Source organism: Nestor notabilis, unplaced genomic scaffold, assembly GCF_000696875.1.
Source record: "Nestor notabilis isolate BGI_N333 unplaced genomic scaffold, ASM69687v1 scaffold9159, whole genome shotgun sequence".
Taxonomy (NCBI): Eukaryota; Metazoa; Chordata; class Aves; order Psittaciformes; family Psittacidae; genus Nestor; species Nestor notabilis.
In genome coordinates this window covers 62,501-85,862 of record NW_009942346.1, presented here as the reverse complement: position 1 = coordinate 85,862, position 23,362 = coordinate 62,501, and the positions used below count along the sequence as shown (strand labels likewise).

At 36.9% G+C, this 23,362-nt stretch overlaps 1 protein-coding gene across 1 annotated transcript in view; it reads right to left on the bottom strand.

Annotated features, from left to right (window-relative positions):
- Window positions 1-23,362, bottom strand: part of ZNF536 (zinc finger protein 536) — a 68,725-nt gene that overhangs the window by 5,809 nt on the left and 39,554 nt on the right. The window contains exon 2 of the mRNA XM_010021354.1: window positions 10,180-10,332. Coding sequence (XP_010019656.1) covers window positions 10,180-10,332 — 153 coding nt within the window. The remainder of the gene's footprint in view (window positions 1-10,179; window positions 10,333-23,362) is intronic.

Here is a 23,362-nt window from a genome sequence, read left to right as displayed (position 1 = left end):
TAAAACATATAAGGTGATTTTAATGAATTAAAGATATATTTGAATCCCACACTAAACTTTTACTGTTTTTCCAATACTTTAAAAGAGGTAGAAGATATTACACATGTAATAAATAGTTACATACAATCATGAAGACATATCCAAAAAGAATGTACATCTAAGCAAATGTATACCTAAATTTTTGCATAGCACTTGTTAGCAATGCAGAGTTCCTTTTAAAGGTAGAAGTATGGAAATCCTCTCTAAAAGTGACAAGAATCTGAAAGACCTGCAAACTGTCAGTAGTTGCAATTATTTCTATGAGGGATCTCAACAAGAAGATTTTCTTTTCTCTATGTAGCTTTTTCCTTATGTGATCCGAAAGAGAAAGGCAAGCCTTTTCCAAATGGTATAATGAAACAACTGTTTTGAAAACTTCCTCCACAGCAAAAATGTTATATAATGATATGTAGTTCACCAAACCAGCTGGAAAGTTACCCTTTTCCAAATAACCTCAAAATCTGCTTAAGACAAAACTGAAAGGCTTTCAAACTTTCGTTATTTAAGCTACAGGCTCAATTGAAAGGCTGCTGTACACGTGGGAAGCTGCTCCTCTCACTGATCGCAGGAATTTACTGGAGGTAACACCAGAACACTTATAGAACCATGCAATGGTTTGAGTTGGAAGGGACTTAAAAGATCATTGAGTTCCAAACCCCTGCCATGGGCAGGGACACCTTTCACCATTGGGGTTGTCCAAATGACCACGTGGCACTGCGCCGGCAGGCTTACTGACAGGAACCTGGCTGTATACTTGCTGCGATTCAGATGGGGCTGAAGTAAACTACAAGCTGTGGAAATTCTAAATTTATAATGTAATCCTAAAGCTAAATGGTGAGACATGAGAGCTTTACATCAACAACGTAAATCAACGTTTTTGGGGAGAAAAGTGCAACACCTCAAACAAGAGGTGTTCAGCAGAGGAAAAGTAATAATTGTCATGGTTCATGCTTTAGGAATGCGTCCACACAGCAAAATAGAAGAAATCAGATTCAAACACATCAGTGCAACTTCTGAGGCTTCCACAGTCATGTTATTAAGTTCTGGTGCTCCACGAACAACAAGTAGGGGCTGCTTTTCAGTGGGAGCTGTGCAAAAACAAACAGTTCCTACTGATGTGCAAGAATCACTACACTGAGATGGATCACACCTGCCTGTGCTTCCCTGGTCTCGGGTGGGAGCCTGAGCACACCCTCACACCCACCACAGGGGTTGCAGGGCCAGGACAAGGGGACAGAGGACACTGGCTGTCTATTTGTTCGCATTTCTGCAGGGCTGTTGGGGAAGGTGCAAACTCCATCAGCTGTGCTGCCAGACAGAATGTGGGCAAATATTAATGCTGTTTTTACAGCGGGTGCAAACTGCTATATTTTTGAGCTGTCTTCTGTTATTCTGATGTTTGTCCCACCAGTCACTAGTGAACTCTGACACAACTGATGAAAAACAAGTACCAGACTTCGTAAGTTTAAAAACTCTCATTTTTGAGTTTTCACTCCTCTTAATTGAAAAGCTCTTCCTCAGCATCCTCTATGCCTTTATGGAAATCTTTAACACAATTATATTGAGCATTTCCTTTTATTCTGATGATAGTTCAGTGTGTGTTTGCATTGCACATCAAGTGACACCATTAAAAAGAGTGTCCAGCATTGCAGGCACTATGGTTACTGCTTCTGCAGGGAGAAGTTTTCCATATAGGCAGCACTGGTGCTGATAAAAACCTGCTGTGCAAAGCAGTAAGCAGATGTAAAAATTGGTAAAGTGAGTTAAGATATGCTAATTAGATAAAATAATGGTAATATTTTGTACTTCTAAAGTACCTTCAGTCTAAAGCACCAGACATACTTTTATTCTGAATTACTAAGCCTTGAAGTCAATACATTTTCTGCTCAAAGGTCGCTCCACTGAGCAAGCTTCCTTTCAGCAGAGGAGATCTGGGCACAGCTCACCACCAACACCATAAGCATTGGACTGAAAGAAGACACTGACTGAGACAGCATGATAAAAAGTTCAAATCTCTCCCCGCCTTGGTACACTGTCTCTGTGGTGCTCCCACCTCTTGCATGGCTAGAAATAAGATCTAAAGCTGAAGGTCTGAAACTGGACTCAACATGTAGCAACACACTGTGCCACCTTTACAATACAGGACTGGCCAAAAAACATTGTTCAAAGGGAGCTGTTCAAAATCTCTCTCCTCTCTTTTAGATCCAAATATTGGCAGTGATTAGTTTACTTCAAAGCAATGTTAACTGCTTCCATTTCAAGGGGAGGCAGTAGGAGAAGGAAGTAGAATGGTGTAAATCATCCTTGAATCTTTTAAATTTAGTATGTCAGTATTTCCTAAATTCAGTAATTGTACAGACATTTAGATGCTATTTCATCTATTCAAATTAACAACCAGCTATGCCCTGTGTAAGTCCCTGTACAAATGACAAAACAGTTATGAGCTGCTGTGGGAAAAAGCCCAACCTAACCTCAACCAAACTAACCAAAATCCAAGCCACTTTCAATGGAAAAGCCAAAGGATCTCTAATTTCCAGGATTCTATCAGCAATTTGGAATAGTACCTGTCCAAAAATACTACAGGGGACATGAGAGGTAGGCTATGATTCTTGACAGAAGACTACCTGCTTGTATGTTTGTATCTCATACTTTGAGGAAAAGTTTCAGAGAATTGACTCTCATGTAATGACTACCCTGGTAATATTGCCAAGAGCAGTGTCTGGGTGAGTTATTTAACACTTAATGTCAGTCCACATAAATTAACATTGCCATGCAGGAGTGAGGGAACATGACTTTTTCAAAATAATTTTCTGCATTTCATATCCAAGAGTCATTTTTCATTGTTCACAAAGGCAATGACCATCTTGATCTTGCTAATTCTCTGGCCCTGTTTGCATCCCTTTAAACCTTTTCACAATGGAGTAGAAAGAGAGAATATTCTAGTATGTATAATTTTTTTAAAATTTAAAATCTTATAGAGAATAACTAATCTGGGCAACATCATCATGTTCTGGTCTATCTCCTGCCCTGGTTTACAAGACATAAGACATCTCACAAGACTATTTTATATCAGGATACAGTAATACCATAAAAATTCAATGCTGCTTGTAAAATCTGCACAAAAGCCTGGTAGATAACTGGAAACAGACACATTGCCCAGTAGAAACAGGTTTATTTGTATAGCAGGTTGTATAAACAACACAGAAGTATAATCTATTCAAGCTATCACCAGTCCTGCTCAGAACACAATCTGATCACACTAGTCATAGGAATTATCTGCTACAGGCTCTTCAAGGAGACCACAGGCAGATTATAAATAGATTTACAGATTTTAAGGCCAGAAGGGACAATTATGATCATCTAGTCTGATCTGCTGTACAATACAGGCCAAAGGCCCTTGCATGATAATTCCTGCATCAAATCATAACTATAATTTGAAACAAAACTTACTTGTTTTAGTTTAAACATATTCTGTTTCAACCACAGCAATGAAGAAGAATCCAACATGCCCCTAGGTAAACTTTTTGACTGGTGAAGTATTTTCTCTACTCAAAATGTGTGTCTCTTTTCTAGCTTGAATTCATCCAGAGCCTGCTTCCTACTACTGAACACTGCTACATTTTCCCCTGCTAGATTAAACAGATTTTTTAAATAAAAAAAAATCTGTTCCCTAAGGAACCTAAGGAAGGTACTTGCAGACAGTAAATTAGTCACCTTTCACCTTCTCTCACTCTTGAGTGGAATACCCTTCCTAATTTTTCAATGTCCTTTTAAATTATGGGTGCCCACTAAAGCTTTGATGAAATTTCAACTCAATATTAATCTCACACAGTCCAAGACTGTTTACATCCATAGCTATAGCAATCAGCTAACAGCTCATACTCTGTTGCTTCTTTACCATAATCCTAGGCCCAGTTCATCAACGCCCCTAGTATTTGTTCCTTTACATTCTGCTGATTTAAAATTCATATTGCTGAAAAAAGCCCACTTGACTAAGTGACTAATCAGTGCCTCCCCATGATTTTTAGCATCTTACCCTTTTTGTGCCATTGGTAAATTTTATCAACAGTGATTTTATATACTCTTCCAAATAATGAAATACTAAATAGATGGAGCTGAAAGCACTGCTGTGGAACTGCCAGTTTATGTGCCACTTCATCTCTGTATACTGTTTTTTTTCAGGGGCAGGGACTGTCACACAGAACAAGCTACTTTCACAAAGAAAGTGAGAAATGTGATAAAACTCACATAAAATAAAACTGAACCAACTATGCTGCCAATTCTTAATTAGTTAACAAATTCTTCTGGTGATTTTACCCAATACTTATGTCAGGATAGTCCATTTATAATTTCAAGGTCTTCATATTCTTTCTTTTTGGAAATAGCAGGATAGACAGATAGATTTTTACTACTACAAATGCTCCGGAACTTGCTCCATATTCCAAGACTTGTTTTTTTAAATAAACTTTAATGATTTGGAGAGCTCTTCAGCCAGGATTTTTAAGACTTTATCCAGTCTCATTCACTCAAAAAAACCCATTAAAATGTAGTGGGCTACAGCATAACAGCCTCATCAGTTAACGGCAGAATTGTATCATTGGAAAATACTTATAAAAACCATCATGGTTCTTTCTAAGAACAGAAGAGTATTTAGTCTTCTACACTATGGTTGGTAATTTTTCATCCACTCTTGTCCTGTATTAACAAGACACAAATTGTTAAACCTGCCAGATCTACAGAATTTTACGCTGCTCTCCACAATCCTGATATCCACATGCGTACTTTTATTATTGCTTTTAGTTCCCGTTATCAAATCTCTGTACTTCTTAAATATCTGTTTATATTTAGTGCTGTGGGATTCTCTATTAATTTTTTGGTACAGTGAGGGCTGGGCATCAGCACAAGAACCCCAACACCTCATGCTTTAGCAGCCAGCAATGGGGGTTTGACAGTCACTCAGGGACAATGTGAGTTACAATTTGAGCATATACATTTCTAAACAAGCTACAGTTTTCTTTCATGCAAAGCAAATGAAATCAAACATGTTATAATTCCGGAGAATACTGCTTAATGAAAATATTGAAAACATTTTCCAGCATTTTTTATTTTACCATTGAAACAGTTATTGATAACCTATTTTATCCATTGTGCAGCAGATATTTTAGAAATGAATTGCTGTATGGTTTAATTAGTTCATTATTATGCCTATTCTTACACAGTAATTTCTTTTATCATTCTAATCATTCACTTCACACTTTTTAAACCAAATGGAATATCAAAGGTTCTGTAGGATTATTTTTGGATCCTGCACATGTTTCACCACACAATTAATCTGTTTGTCAGAAATACTAGTTAACTTCTTGTCTTTACCACTTTCCTTTACTAGTGGTTTTTCTCTATTATATAAGATGAAACTGCCCCTACCCTGTGAAAGGACAGACTTGTGATGCTTTTGACTCTGTTTATTAAAGATTTTTCAACTGTGCCCTAGGCATTAAAATAAAATATTTTAATTTTTATAAAGTTTTATAATTGAATATTTTCCTTTATTTATCTCTCATCTGCAATATTTATTTAGTCTCTTTACATGGCTTTACTTAGTTAAAACACAGAGAGATAAATACAGTTGTTACTTTGCAGGGAAGATTCAGTACATTAATATAAACTGTACTCTAATTCCCCCAAAGCATATATATATGTTGTAAACCTGAAGACTTTTTACACAGCTGCTTATTGCTAAACAGTGCCTTGTCCAGAAGGGGACAATCTGTGTCTCTAATTGCTGTCACTGAAGCTGAGATTCATTATGTGACTTTCCCATTAAAATGTGAGCATTAATTTGTATAATGAAATATCACCCACTGCAGTGTTCATTAGCCATGCCCTACTGTATACTGCACATTGTTAGCTACCTAGAAACTGTAGTTAATTTCACTAATGGATATTTCCCTACTTAGTGTTTGGTAGGAAATTTATACTGTAACATTACCTCTTAAACTTTTAAGGAAATTTAAATTCAATCAATTATTTTCAACAAAAGTTTGGAATGTCATTAAGACAGGAGAAAAGGCATGCTGTACAATGTTAAGGATGGGAAATCTGGAGGAATCTAGAGAAAGGAAAAGTCCTTTTAGTTCATCTTAGAAATATAGGAATAAAGGATGTTCAATACCAAAATTGTCTCCTCTTGGAGCACACATACCCATTTTTCTTAATTATTCATATTGCTCATCCCACTACAAGCGCCTCAGACAATGGCAACAGGCAGTCTTTTTTAGGAAGAAAATGTGAGTTGAATTCATTTAAAACAGCACCATCTTTACTATATTCCATCAGTTCATCTAACCAAGATTTAAAATTGGCTAGTTATATTTCCAAGGGAAAATGCAGTAACACTGTAAATGTATATAATAAATCTAATATGTTTAAGATGTGTATCATATATATTGTAACATGCTCTCAGTCAATGGACACAGACCTGCCAAGTTTTTTCTTCCTATCCCTCTTTCTTAGGTTTCTTCTGTTTAGCACAACCCAAACCTTCTTTAGGGCTCTACTATGCTTGTGCACATTGTTCTTTTTTCCTTAATCAAGGCATTTAACTGTGCCAGTCAGACTGGTAATACACCTGAGCACCTAATGACCACATAAACCCAAACTGATATACGTCTGCAGTACCTTCTGAATGCTAATGCATGCTGCAGAGGTGCTACAGCTACTCTGAAACTGTGTCCTACATAATGTGGTGCTTGTCAAAAAGTAGAACATATGACATTTTTTATACACTGCGTCTGTGCAGTCCAAAGACCTCAGCATGTAAACTAAAAACTGCACCCATTGATTTGATTTGACTGGGAATTGAGAGTGCTCAAAAACATAAAGATGTTGCTCAGCTCCCTGAATGAAGGAACCTTCAGTTGCTGCCACCAGAGGGGAAAAATGGAAACTCTGGAAGCATCTGCTTATGGCAGATGATGGGTCTGAGATGTTTAGATGGTTTTCTTTTTCACAAAGTATGAGTATCTCTCAACTTTCAGTGTTATAAACTTCTCAGCTATATTATATATTATTTTATAACCATGAAGCTGAATCACAAAAGGGACAGTCCACCCACATGTCCACTATGCACTAGGGGTGTATACACAGTATTTACCCTTATTTCTGCATCTCTTCACACAGTGAGGTTGCATGAGTTAAGGTAGGTAGCCCTGAAGAAACAGGACCATACAGTCCATCATTATCCACTGGTCAACATAAAGAAGCCATCTAGGAGGGCTACAAGAGTTGCATCTGTCCTTTCTAAGCCACAAGGCTCTGAAGCATGTTGCCCAGAGAATTGTGCCTCTCCTCTCTGAGCTGAACTAAGGAACTGTCTCGTCCTTCAACTGTTTTTAGAGCAAGAAAGGAGAAACTGATTTCACATAATTATGCCCTTTTCTTGTTATCATATGGGAACACTCAGAAATCATATCTTAACATCTTCCCCTTAAAGCTCTTCCTGGCTGAATATCATTGAAATAGATAAGAAGAAAAATTTTCTACAATTATGCGTTGGAACTCGACTCAACATGCTAAATAAAACCTTGATTTTATTTTCTTTTCCTTCAAAAGCTTATTATATGATAGCAAACTACACAGGAATGGAGAATCAGTGTGGAGAAGGTTGCAACCACTAGATATCCAACAGAAAAAAGAAGCCATCCAGGCCTCTAACTAATTCTTCTAAAATAGAGCATAGCATCCTTGTCTTATGGGGGATTAAACAGCTTCTCTAGTTTTTTTGGGCCAAGTGCCAGAAAAGCACCTCCTGGATGGATCAGACATTGGGTCTTGCCTTGGCATGCATACCACACCAACCTACTTATGTGCCTCCAAACACACAGATGTTGAGAGGAACCTGACTTCTGCTGAACTGCGTGAGCTCATCTCTAACAAACAGGTGCTGTGAGAACAAGAACGGTAATTGAGTTAATGCAGTGGAGAAACACAGTAAAGTGTTTTTTATCAGTCAGTTATATGATCCAGGCATATAATAAAGGCAGTGTGACATAAAAGGCAGGAAACTGTCCCTGGTAAGTATGAGCTAACCGGTATTTGTTTAATAACTGGTATCTATTACATGATTTCCATTTACTGCAAAGCAACTTAATTTTTATTTAATAACTCTAGTAATTTACCAATTTACATTTTTATAATATTTATTAGGATTATTTCCAAGATATAAAACATTGCTCCATTTAAACATACTCTTCTCATCATTTACTAATACTTTGTTCTCAAGCTAATGGAAATTGATCTTTATCTATTTTTAAATGATAATGATTTTTAAATATATTGCGAATGTTGTTTCTACAGTCTGTATGATATTTTCTTTTTTGTTGTTTTTATTTTATACATGGTTTATTTTTTCTTGTTTTAATTTTGTTTTAATATGCAAGTTTTATAGACTATTTCCATTGCAATTAATTTACTTTCTATTAGATCTAAGCCACAAATACCAAACACATAATCACTGCCATCTTTAAAACAAGAACAAAAAGACCACTATATAATAAAGCAAAAGGGAGAGGTGGATATCCTCAGGTTATTTTAAAGAATTTTTCTTTGCATCTTCGATAGTAAAAATGTCAAACTGTTTTAAACTCATAGTTACAAGATTATTTTTGAATAAAACAACTACCATTTATTTACTTTTATTACATTAGGAAGCACATAAAAAGGGTTTTCACAAAGTCCAACACACAGAAAAGAATATTCCTGCCCTGCAATCCAATCAGACAAAACTATCTTAGGGTGCCAAATTTTAAAATTCAGATCAAATCAATGTGGCATATATACTCCTAGTCCACAGTCCAGTGAAAGAAGAATAAAAATAGAATGAACAAACTTTCCCATCTCAACAATGACATGTTTTTCTTTAAATAATTTTCAGCCTTTGTTTTAAATTTGTTAAAAATCAGGCCTCACATTTTGCAAACCCAACATTAAGTATATTACACCTGTGCAAGCACATGGGAGAAACATGACTGCTTATTTTGGGAAGGGAGGAAAACACTGCTTATCTGGTACTTCAGTGAAAGTGAAAGTGGAGTTTTTCAAGCTGGAGGTACAACTGGAAAGTATTTCTTCATGCAATTTATTTTACCTACCAATTAAAAAAGCAGCAGGAAAATTCTGAAATTAATTTCAAATGGTTTAAAATGAAAATGGCTTAAAATGGAAGTGACTCCACAATTACAGTGCTCACTATGGTTCTTTCCAAAGAGCAGTCTCCTAAATGTCCAGTTTTGCATACTTTCCCAAAGCCTTCCACAATACCTAAGTCTTGGAAGAAAACTGTATCATATTGGACATAAACTGAATGGATATGAAGACTGTATGTCAGCTTTTAATTATGGTAAAGTAAGCCTTCTTAAACATATACTGTGTCTCTACATGAACTTTACCATGCACACATGTACTTTTAAGCAAACAAGGTATTATAATTTAAATGGAGTGGTTATGGTTCACTAGTATGGAGAGCAGTCCACCTAAAGAGTGACATAAAGTGAGAATCCAGATCAGTAGTAAGGCTCTGTAGGGTAGAAATGCTGTGAATATTACTAAAATAAAACATGGTAAGTTTTACTACTTACAGGTACTAAGTTGGGTGAGTTCTAGTGAAAACAAATAAATAAATTAAAAAAAAAGGCAGATCCATGAAGCTGATGCATTCATATGAACAGTAAGAGATTAAAAATGAGCGTGCTAAATGGAACAAAAATAGTAACTCTGAGAAAAACATACAGAATCCCTAAGCAGTTGCGAAGGAAGGCCTTTGAAGCAGTTAGTATAACTAAGTCTGAAACCAACAGGCTTATGCTATTGAAGGACAAGGGTAATTGAAGGAAACAGTGATGAAGCAGGGAATGAGACAGAAATAACCTCAACTGGGAAAAGATTATTCTATTAAAGTGGTCTTTATCCAACAACACATTCCTTGTGCTTTTATTTAAGACTGTCATATATCTTTCTCAAAAGACTTTCTCCAACTAATGAGTCCAAATCTACACTGGGAATTAAGGCTTCTAGCCACATATTACATTAACCCCCCCAACCACAGCATGTGTCGACAGCACTCCACTCTCTTGTTCCTCTCACCTGTATGTATTCTCAAGTGGACCTTTAAGTGATGTGATGTTCTGAAAGTTTTTCCACAATATGGGCAGTCTTTCATGGCAGAACCAAGGCTCCTGTCTCTCAGTAAAGCTGGCTGCTGGACTCCTACAGATCTCCCAGCTTCTTCTCCAATATCTGCAACACAGAAATGTTCTCACATCACTTCAGCACATGTCAGAAGTTGTTCTCGCTAAAACTGCTAACACAACACAAAGTTAAACATGTCAATACTACACCTGTCTATTTCATTCTTTAAATCTGACAGAATGCTGACAATTCCTGTATTTTCTTGTTATTGTCTTAAATTATTTCATCTTTCCTAACATCAGTTTAAGCAGCATATGGTACCTTTATATTGAACTGAATTACACAAGAAAAGAAACAGCTGTGTCAGCAGCTGGTTTGATTTCTTCTTTTGCTTAGTTCCTATTAATTTTAAAAAAAGGAAAAAAGTTTGAGATTGTTGTTTTGCTGTATCTATTTAATTTATAAGTATTGTGAAAATCTTTATGCTTTTAAGAGGGAAAAAAGTTTGCATCAGTACATTAAAACCTCCCAAAACACGAGGATTGCTGTGGCAGGGGTTCCAACAGTGGTGGCAATGACTACTCTGCAACGTAATGCAACGGGTGAGACTCCAGAACATCTCCCTCTAGGTATAATGAAACAATCATTCTCAGCCATCTTGCACAAGCTGCTATTATGCAAGCAGGCTAGAAACAAAATAACTTACAAAAGAATGACATAAAAATTGCAAAAATGTAGGGCACGTTAAACAAGTCTATTGAAACCACACAAGACTTACTTATCATCTTGCACTTAGAGAGTCACGTAATATTACATATACATGTTAGTTCACAGTTTCACCAAAAAGTACCATAGCAAATGTTGACATCCTGAACCAGATTTACACTCCTGGTGTGCCACAGAGGTGCCATACACATGGACAAGTCGTCAGACCCCTGTGCAAAAGCTGAGCTGTTATGGGTTCTCTTAAGCTGGAGAGCATATAGTAAAAAACTGCATTCAGAGTCTTGATTATTTCAACCATGAACTACTGTCTAAAAATGTTCTGCCTTTACCCATTTGACGTGTAACTAAAGCTGTCAGGAAACATAGTGCAGTTTACATAGCATTGACTTTTAAATGGAAGTGATTGGACATAAGAAAAACTTAAACACTTTGGCTCAAACAAAAACTATTCACACGGTGGCAGAGACCCAAATACCCACATCTCTGGAAAAGGTAACACTAACAAGCATTTCATTATTTATTATAAAATTGTCCCTCTAAACTATTTCATTTAAAGCTGAAAGAAGGGGATGATACAGTGATTAATACATATACATATATATAAAAATGCTTATCGTAATCATGCATGTAATTAAGTTATTGCTAATTTTCAAAAGGTAAAATCTGATAGTTTTCACATCAAATTCTTGTTTAACATTTTCTGGTTGTTCTTAAGCTGCAGAGTTGAAGCACAATATTTAAGTCAGAAATCTAGTAACTGTCATTTTGAATTATTTACCAGTATGTAAAGTAACATACTGCAGGAGTTTATTTTGTCTTTATGAGTCCAGAAAAGCATATATAGGTGCTAATTTATAATTCCAGGCTTCCTAAAGAGTTCAGATTTTCCCTGTTTTTTTTCTCCTCAAAAGTTGCATATGTCTTAAGTTGCTTCAGGAAAAAATTAATTCCTGAATGCAAAAAGATTTTTCTGAACTGCAAAAACCAGAACACATGATGATAAACTGCAAGATTTTATTCTGGTTTTCAAGAAATACTATATGAGCATTATAGATAAATATATAGACAAAGCTAAAAAGCCACTCAGGAAGAATTTACCGAATGAGCCTACTAGTTATGTTTTGCTATATGTCACTCTAAATGATGGCCTGTTATCCATTTGCCTTTTATCTTTCTATCTAGAATATGTGTGGCCCAATAAAAAAGAATAAATTTGTAAGATAAACAGCTCGCTTTGCAGATTTAAGAGTCTAATTTTCACTTTACACAAAATTGAATTTTTTCAAGGCAGTGAGACGATGGAGTTTACTCTAGCACTAATCCCTCTGAAAAAGCAAACTGAAAACAACAATGAAGCAAAGAAAGATGTGGGTGGTCTGAAGAGTTTTCTTTTAGATTTAAGTAGACATACAGTAGATAGCTCCAAAGGCTTTGCTCCAACAGGGGCCTTACCTTGAAGAATTTTCCTTCCCACAGTGAAAGCATTCCTAAGACTTTAAAGCTGGGCTGAGGGGTTTTCTTTTGAATTCCTCTGCCTACAAAGCCCACCGAAGTGCTGGAGGCCATCGCTACCTGAATGAGCTGCTTTACATCTAAGTTCTTTTATTTCAAACAATGAAAAGATACATTCAAGGCTGCCAACTCTCCCCATCAAATGCTACCCCAAGCTTTGACAAAATTTACCTATTTGTCAAGGCACTTAAGTTTAAAATGCATTTAAGTCTCACTGACTCTGCTACAACAGGGGGTTTTATATGGAGTCTCTTAAGTCAAAAGGGAAAACAAAGGGGGGAAAAAGTGACATAGAAAAAGAAGAGATAAGCAAGGAAAAAGTTAATAAGCAAATTGGTGAATACAGACTTTGCCAACAGCAGTGTATATGGGGAACGAAAAATCTTCAGCTGTACCAAGAGTTGTTTACTCTAACACCACTGATGTTCCCCTTCTCCTACTACTGAGACCCCTTCCTAACTAGCAACTCTTAGTTCTGTTTCTGTGCAAAACTGTAGTAATGTTTTACAGACCTGCAGAACTAGGATTAGCCCCAGCAAATTGATTTAATTTATGATTTACTCGGGATTTGAGCTATGGCTTTTGGGCTGCTCAATTCCGAGGATAAAAGATCAGGAAGGAAAGAGAGAAGTTACTTGTCTTACAGCCATTGTGGTTCACTGAGTTATGTGGTCTACATGATATGCACTACTTGCATGTGAGATTGGACTGCTTTTTCTTACTATCTATTTCCATTATAGGCAGGTCTGCATCTTGAATGTCTTCCTGCCCATCCCTACCATTCCTGATTAGAGTGCAGGAAATAACTGCACAGAGTATAAAATGTTGTATAGATGTATACACTAGATGTAAGGCTTCCAAGCTTTGTCTCTGAACTTACTTTAGCTGAGCTTTCCTGTTGCGTTGTCATGGGACAAATGCAAGTAAACAAAGTTCACCTGAGCATCCATATCAAAGGGTGGTGATTAGCTGCATAACCAAAGAGCCAATTTGGCCAATAGTGAGCAAATACATTTGCCATATAGGCTGAAATTGAAATTAAGCAATCCACAAGATCAGTATTTGAAGGCCTAGCCCTTCTTCAGACAGATGCCCACTTCTCAGGAGAGGAGGGACAAAAAGCCAGAAAAGTACTGAAGTAGCTGGAAAGGAAATTTCCACAGAGCCAGATAATCCAAATAAACAATTTTTAGCCAGGAGCAGGTTAAAAGAGAGAAGCACACCAGAGAATCCTTATTTACACCAGGTATCTTACTACGTATCAGAAATGGTCTACTGAGAAATGAGCTACTGCCATGGCTAGCAGTGCCCTTGGCACACAGATGAAGATACTACAGAAGTACAATGCCAGCTTCAGTGGATATTTCTAGAAAAGAGAAGACAAACTTAGGTGGATAGTGAATCTGTGTACTCAAAGCAAAAGGTATTTAGTCAGTCCTAAGATGAGCAAAAGAAAAAGAATTATTTGAAAATTCCATATATGTTCTGTACTACTGGTCTATCTGTCTGGGATGAGTCTATAAACATGATTAGAAAAATAAATATTCTAAAAAGAAACCTGTTTTCAGTTGTTTAGGTAGCAGCACTGACTTCAGTCATGTTAGCAGCCAAACTTTCAAAGAAGCATCTACATGCATGTCCCATAAATTTTACCAGAGTATTTATTTGCTGCGTGCGTGTGAAAGTGCAGCGATTCACAAAGAGGTACTTTCATGTTCAAAGGAGCTAAATTGCAGTCCTCATGCAGACTAAATTATCGATGAAGTCAGTTGGAATTCATTGACACACGGATTGCCAAATTAGCCAAAACCAGGCAGTCACATGGAAAAGGTAATCAACTCACAGAATAGGTAATCACACTTATAAGTATGTGTTTGCGCTTACACATTTTCCAGACATTTTTAAAGAACCCTTTGAAAATGTGGCCAGAAGCCTGTAAAGCTGCACATAATCCCAGGTTTTCATATATTTCTGAAATTCAAAATATTTGTAGTTCTTTAGAACTGCCTGTAATAGCTAAACAAAACATGGTGCAACAAGAATTGGTAGTGACCACACTTAAATTTTTTATGATCTATAAACCACCCTGATTAGCCCATTTTGTGGCAGGAAAAATTATATCCTGAATCTAATCTCAAGAAGGGTGTTAGAGGATATTCAATGTGTTAATCCTGTCACTGCTGCCACCTTTATGCAAGTGTGCCTGGGCTTGACCATCTCATTCCCTGGAAAGCAGTACAGGATACGCAAAGTTTCTGGGAAAACATGCTTTACTTTTCTTGCCTGTTCCTTAGAAATAGCTTTAATAATACTGAAAATAGCGTAAAATAGGAATATAATTAGGGATATAATTAACCCTATTTTTCTAGCTACCTGAAGGAGCTTCAATGACTATGCTTCAATGTAAATGAGAACAGAATCCGTCCCACTGCTCATAATTTGAAATTAGAATCCTATTAGCAGATGTCACTACACTTTTTTGCTACTGAAGTTCATGGCTTCAAATGAAAGAGACTAATATAAGTAAGTATTACAGTTATATTTTAGGCCTCCAGAAAGAGTTACTAATGTCTTAGGTCAGGAGCAACTTGATGTCTCTATTGTTTCATCAAGGATTTAGGTTTTATAATGGCCATATATGGGAATCTTACACTGTTACTATGGATTGGCAGGGAATTTGTTTAAACAGAGAGCTATTTTAGAAGAGAATTGGAAAGGAGGCCTATTAGTAAGAAAGCAGCATTCACATTGTTTGTATTATTAGAAATAAAGATTATACTGAAGGTTCCACTGGTAAATAAAAAGATACCAGTTCTGACATCAGGTTTCCCACTTAGCACTCTGAACCAAGTAAAACCACAAACTGCCCGGCCTCTGCTGCCAATCACTGTATCTGCAGATTTTAATTTAAAATACAAGCTAAATTAAACAGAATTAAAATTCTTATAACCATTTATATAAGGTAAGACTTGCAACATTTGTAAGTACGCAAATGACAGTCATAGCCAACATCTTGGGCTTCAGAGGAGCTATCTAGGTGTTATTTGAAGCACAAGAGAAAGGGAGCCAAAATATTCTAAGCAATTTCTTAGTAACTGGTGGCTGGAGATAGGGGGGTGCAGCACACACACACTTTAAGCCCACACCTGGAGAACAGGACACACTTGGACACAGGTAGTTTTCACACCCCATGGGTGCAAAACATATTGAATGACAATACTGCATGTATGGAAATACTGGTTGTGTCTTAACGCTTTCACAGCGGTACGCATTCCAAGAAACCCACAAGAGGCTGTATATATAAAGCACAAAGAGACATCAATAGACACTTAACCAAAATTAAGCTTTTGTTTATCATAAAATGTTTCTTATCCTCTTTTTCATTTCAATCAAATTCCCTACAGAGCTTTTGTTTTGGAGTTCTTAGCAGTCTTACTTTTCAAATTATTCTAAAACTTTAAAACCTTTTAAGATAATCAAAGTTCAAACACAGTTTCTGAGTACAACATTTTAGCTGCCTGATTTGTTTGAAGAATCGTGTGACCAAAAGACACAGAAATCAGATGTAATACTTAAAAGCCAGGGTTAGTTACTTGCCATTAACTTACAGAGCTCAGTTTGGACTGAAAAATAAGCATATTGGAGAGAACGTTTTTTGCATGAGACCTTGTTAGCTGATTTTTTTTTTTTTTAAGAAAAGAGAAAAAAGACATCTTAAACACCTTACAGTGTCTTTCATTTAACAATTGGCAGAAAGAAACTCCCAGATGAACATTGCCCTGTGTCTTTCTCTTTAACCAGCTGAGTGATCCAAGCTTTTAATAAAGCTGTTCCAATTATTGTAAAAGTCATCTAGTTCCTTATAGCCACAAATATTGACAGTTTATTGCACAACGCATTCATGACATTTGAAGGTCACGTCATACATAATACATACACTTTTATAAAAGTGTCTGGAACAAAGAGATACATGATCAGCAATTACATCTTACCATTTGAGAGTATGAGTTTGTACTTAAAGTGAAATATTACATGAAATGCAAATTTTTAATAAAACACAAAATAGTTCATTTTCTGTATTTATTGTTTTATTAATCGGCGATACTGAGTTCAGTTATACAAAATCAATGGAATGTGGTCCATGCACCAAGAAGATTACAGTTAAATATAGTTATCCTGCAAACCTTCACACATGCATGGGAAAAAAGTAAGCTCAAAACTTTACTCTTGCCACTGTATACCTCCCCGGTCCAACAGAACTCAATTAAACACTTAGATCTGAATAAGGACCTTAGCACATTATTGAAATGTTAGGTTTTCATAAGATTAAACCATAAAAAATTATAAAATGAAACTGAAAAGAGTGGTGAAGGGTTTTTTTTAATACATGCACATATAGGCATACCAAAATTCTTCATCCTCCTCCAGTGCTCATTCTAAAATCACATGGACATATGGTATATAATTCAAAAGTGTAAATTACAATTTACGCAGTCAGACCTGTGCACAGTCCTTCAGTGCATTCCACAGACAAATTCAGACATACACAGAGCATGGCCATGAGGGTGCTTGCCTTTGGTTAGTCTTCAGATTTACAGTTATCACCTCTAGATCCTGGTACTTCCAGCTACCTAATGAGAGCTAGGCTTGCAGCAAACGACCATGGACCACTACAGCATTCCCTCTAACACTGTTTTTGCTGGTTTGTTTCAAAATCCTGCTATCTTCATTCCTAAGCTCTTCACATGAAACTCTTCCACCATCCAACTACTTCACTGGGTTTCCACTAACGCTGTTCCTGAATCAGGGCTTTGAAATCCCACATCGTTATTTTGACTGCATAGATCAAAGAACTTCAGATCCCAAATCACTGAGTTTACCAGATAGGTTCATGAAATTCCACTACACTTCTACAATCTTTCCACAGGAAAAGTGGATGCATTAAAAGAGGATGTGCTTTGCCATTCATCAGAATGATGTATCTGTTTGCTATTTTGGTTGTAGTGCTAGATGCTCTCAGTTTTGAGCTTCTGCTTGTTCTTGCTTTCTTCAGAAGTGCACATCTGAGCTGCCAGAACACCTTATTGTACTTCTCTGTCCAGAACATGTATCACAAGCAAAGCAGATACTTACTCTATCGATCAGCAATGCTGGGCTTAAATATGTACTCAGGGATGTTTCCTTGGTATTTTGCCAATGTTGCCATCTATCCTCAGAGTTTACTCTGGTGTTTATTTATACTTCTGACAGCAGTGTTAGCTCCCAAACCTTCCATATGACATACTTTCTATGGTTTTCTTCTCCTTTTCTTAAAACAAGCTCAGAATATTCTGGATTTTTACTGAACATTCCTGTCAGTTGTGGTCTGTGATTCTCATGTAAGCCTGTTTCACTAATTTTCTTACCCAAGCCCTTAATTCACTTTTGTTAGCTTTGATCCTGTCACCTAAATTTGAAATGGGCATTTGATTACTGACCAGAGAAGGTGAGGTCTTTCCACACTTCATACAGATTGTTTACTGCTTTTGGAGAAAATTCCAGTGGGGAATCTAAGCAGAGAAGCTATCCAACTGGACCATCTTTTGGATTTGTATGTGTTATTTGCAGGCAGGTGTTCAGGTACCAGATGGCCTTAAAGCCCATACTACTCAGGTTATAGCAGCTTCTACAGGCTGTCTGCATCATATTCCCATCTCTGAGATTTGCAGAGTGGCTACATGGAGCTTGATAAACACTTTTACCTAACATTGCTCTCCTGATGCCAAGGCTAGATCAGATATCCAATTTGGGAGAGTTGCCTTACAGTCCCTCTTTAATTAAGTACTCCTGATCTCCCACTCCTGGGATGGATTGCTACTGCTGATTAAGCTCCACAAGTAAGGATCTGTGGAGGCAATTTCATGAGGGACAAAATGAAGTTGCTAGCTAATCAACTAAAATAACCATTAACTGGACTTCCGTGAATGAATATATTGCCTTCTTCTTGCTTCCATGCTTACCCTGTTTCTTCTACATTAGCATCTCTACAGACCAAACAGGTAAGGTGTACTTCATTATAAGCTTGTTCCTAAAATAAATATGGAGCAAACAGAACCATTTGGTACAGAGTAGAGGCTACACTGTCAAGAAAATTTAAGATGGTGCCAGTGAACTCTAGGAAAGATGGTGAATGTGGGTGGAAGAGAGCAGTATTGGACCTATTTTTAATAGGTTCTTCCCATGTGCCCATCAAGAAGCTGTGAGATTTTAAATGACACAAATTAACACCCAACTACATGTAGTTTTCAAAATCCATTAATGTATTATAAAAATTTTTGAGTACTTGTGTTGAAATATTTAATAACAACACTAGCCAAGTTTCACCCTGAGTTGCTGGGCTTAAGCAATTGCAAAAAACAAACAAATCATTTTTTCAAGTCAGAACCACAGACTTGACTACATGATAAGTAGCTCTCAGGGCATCAGGTATCATTGGACAAGTTTTTACTTACTACTGATTAAGAAAAACCCTTTTTATTATTATTATCTTATCACAGAGTGAAAAATCAGCATAAAAAGGCTGGTAGCAGGTCACCAGATTTAAAAAAAAATAAATCATTCTAATAAAGAAAAATGCAAATTATTTAAAATGTCACAAAAACATCTTTCTGTAGATGCCAGTAAGAAAGAAACCAACAATAGACTCAGTCTCATAAAACCAAGTGTACAGGTGGCTAAAGTACTAATTTCCCCCTCAACAAAATGAGAAAGAATTAAAGACTGTCATTCCATTTGCAGATTACTGATTACAGAGGTGCTGACAGCATCTCCAAAATGTGAATAATGTCACGGTGTGTGTTACAACATTTAGACATTTTTCCAGTATCTCTATTTTCTTACCTTTTCCTTTCCAATGCTGCCTTCATACTAAATGACTGCTGTGAGCTAATACAAATACCTCTGTAAATAATTTTTCTCCCTTTTAACTTCTTCAGTACATGCCACTTCAGTATAATTTCCAACTTCTTTCCCCATTTCACAAAAAATGAGCTGTACTTGAGAAAATACTTGTGAGCAACTCTGAACTGCTGAATCTATTTTACTATCAGTGTTTTTTCTATAAATAAAATATGTTAATTACATGAGTTTTGTTATAATGGAAAAAATATTGATTAAATTCATTACTTCTAATCTTGAGAAGGGATCCTTTAATTGTCCAGTTTGTTTTGGTTTTTTTTTCCTCAATGGTTTAACAGTATATTGTGGTCATACTGAGACCACGATGTCTTCAAACATGATATTAAATGAACAGACTCATTGATTTTTTTACATTAATGATGTATCTCAAAAGTCAACCTCTATCCATGTTTTGTAAAATAGCCTTAAAGTACACTATATTATAATATGCTATTTGTTGGCTACAAAAATATGAAATGCTGCCTATGAATCTGATATATCAGTAACCCAGTTTCCCTCTTCTACCACAAAAATACAAATTTTTTCATGTGAATTATAATGGTAAAAAAAAAAAAAGAAGAGAAAAAAGATACTATTTTGAATGCTCTCCTCTGATTTAGCTGAGCTTGTGGCAGTAACTGGTTTAGGCATAGGCTTCAGTATGCTGGAATGATCCTGAAACTAATTTTGCATGTGTTGGAGTTGGACTGTGGCCATGCACGTCAGTATGCTGGAACAGAGTTATCTAAATCCTGAGCCTTATTTTACATGTGCTGGTGTTGGACTGTGGCCCTGCAATCTTTTAGGTCTCCATCTGTAGCTATCAAAGGAAGGGTGTGCCCAGCCACTCGCTACTGCTCGCTGAGTCTCTTCCACAGGAAAGCTACAGGCTCACAACCACCCTCCTACATATTGGTGTGTCTGGGAGCTTTTCAGAGTCCTCTAAACCTTCCTCTAAAGCCTCTTTGCTGCCATGGTCACTGGCCTTTTGCAGCACATCACGCTTCTTATATCAGTATAATCCCAGATAGTTATCAAGTCCCACATCGGTGATGAGAAATATCAACCTTTGGACAGATGTTCCCTCAGATTCAGTGAGGTTGGCCAAAAGGATTTGAAGTCCAGACGGTCTAGTCAAAAGCTAAGAGCTGTTTTCTTCTGGGGAAGGGGACAAGATCAGATCAGGCACTCAAAGGCCATGTTCCTCCAAAAATAGAAGAAACGCTGGCTGTGCACAGATCTGGAACACCAACACAGAAGTAACAGTGCTGAGCAGTGTTAAGGGTGGTTGTACAAAGTACTTATCATGCCCTTAGGATGAACTGTTAACCTCAAGAGACATACAGGCTGATGGTAACACAGTACAGTTAGTACAGTTTTTGCAAGCCTTCTTCCATTTGTTTACAGTTCCTCCACATTAATTCACCAGCAAATAAATATTTTAACCCATCAGAAGCATGTATAAAATTAGGAGATAATTCAGACTAAATTATTTGCAGACACATTTCTCTACCAGAAATTAATGACATTTTGTCTCTATGGAGCCAAACTGAGGAAACAACTTCACGCTAAGGTCAAAATTAGACACTTGAGTGGGGATCCGCACTCTTCTGTGACTGGACAGACACAAGTTAGCTAACTATCTGCCCCAGAGACAGAGGAAGTCTTATTTTTGAAGATGGAGTGTTGTTCCATCTCTTAACTTATTAGCAATGCACTTTCTTCAAACTCCAGTGGTAAAAGAAATTCAACATCCAGGTAGTCTGCATGCACAGAACCACCTTTTGTTTAATAAATAATTCAACCATGTATTCCTTTTTAATTTAAAAATGGTCTGACTGAACAGTCAACAGAGTGAACTAAAGTCGGCGAAATACAGTGTTGAAAAATTAAAAAGTGTATTCAAGGCCGTATTCGTTTGCTTCACTTCTCATATATGGGAGAGACAGGCTGTGCTGAAGTTCTACCTTGTTTCTTTTCTTTTAAATTATACAGTCACATGATGCTCACTTGATTTTGAAAGCTGCCTTGCCCTGGAATTATTCTGTCTCTGTTACCAGCACAGCAGGTGCTGCTCCTTTACCTTATGAACATCACCAGAAATTCAACCAAAATGTTCTCATGAGCTCCTCTGCCATGCCTGTGGGGGCCAGACTTAGCTATTGACCATCTCAGAAAACAGAAATACTGTGAAAGAATCTGGAAATATTCAGATCATCCTCTGAATGATGGTCCCATATGTTACTAAGTGTATGGTAGGGTACAGGAAACACATCTGACTGCAAAAATCTGCTATGAATAATGCAATGAAATCCATCCCAGGACTGAATTTGTAACACACTATTGTATGCATATACATACTTGGAATCAGTCAAGTGCATTTGGTACTGACTGATCCTCTTGAACACAGTCAAAAGCATACAGCACCATCTTAAGTAGGAATTCACAGGCTCAGTTTCTGTAAAACAAATTCTTAGGTGTAAGCAGCCAGGGAAAAAAGTGAATAGGCTCTTACCCTTAACCTCCTGCAACATGACTTTAAAAGAATTTTTAAATCTTAGAGCAGACAACAAAGGACAAGTAAATGCTATAGCTCCTTATTTCAGATTCCTGGAGATCTTCCCTTTCCCCAGAATTTCTAAACCAGCAGCAAGTACTTAATGCCTCACTAACAAAGCACAATCTTTTAGTCTTCACTCTGCGGAGTGTTTGACTCCCACCACTGTGAATGGCTTTACAATGTATAGCACCCTTTCTAATCAGCATCTTCTGAACCAATGACCACTCTGTAACCATCACACAGTATCTACCAACATGAAGTTACAGCTTCATGATGCTCATGTGTTATTAAATGCTGACAGAAGGACGTCTTATAGCAGAAAGGTAAGATATGCAGGACAGAAGATCTTTACAGTGAAGGAGAATAGGGGAAACCTAACCCTTACAAAGCCATGCTGACTTTGAAGGAAATGACTCAACAGTAACATGTCTTTTAAAGTGGACATACTTACTTAAAAAGCATCATCTTAGAACCACAGCATGACAAACTTGAGTTGCATTTGGAAGAGACGGAAGTTTCACACACACATTTTGAATAATTCCACAGCATTAGGAGGAAGACCAGCTTTTCACAAAATTTTCATTATTCTGAACAGTAGTAAAATTACCTGCAGTGTATAGGATGCAAACACTAACCAGACCAGATAAACACTTTGTATAGGTAGGAAACTTTCAACACCTTGCTCTGTTGTGACAAAACAGTCCATGACTTACTTTACAAAATAAATCCCCAAATCTGACAAAATCTGAAAAAAAAACCCCAAACCCAAAACATTTCAGGGTAACTATAGAGAGTGTTTAGACCCAAACTCCTGCCCTGCAAGTTGGAGAGTCTCAAGATTCTAATTCTGGCTGATCACTAGCTTATGTTGAGACACTGTGCAGTAAGTACCATCTCAGTGAATAGACTAATTTAGAATGCAGGCTACTGCATTTGTGGAGACACATGTTTCCATGCCTTTTCAGGATGGTACTAGTGGGAGCTACTCCAATATCCTGGCAAGCCAATGCAGAATTTGGTACATAACAAACTGGCTTGCAACTGGTAATATTTGAAATCTGTCTACAGTGGGAGAGGCCAACCTAACAAAGTAATGTATGGGGTTGAGAAAAGGTGAATGGCTATATAAACTGGTCAAATGAAACTGAAACAATTTCAACAATTTTACAAGTACTGGTTCTTTTCTGGCTACAGATTCTGTGATATCCCACTACAGACAGGTAGTCCAGTCACAAGGGTCACACCTGCTTGTGTCAAAGAGGAATCCTTTTGACTACTGGGCAGTAGGGCTTTCTAAAAAATGCTGAAACATTTTAATAAAGGGTGGACAACCAAAACCCATCACTGTTTAACAGTCAGTAACTCTATACCCCTGTCATACCAGCTTTTCTCATAAAACTGCAG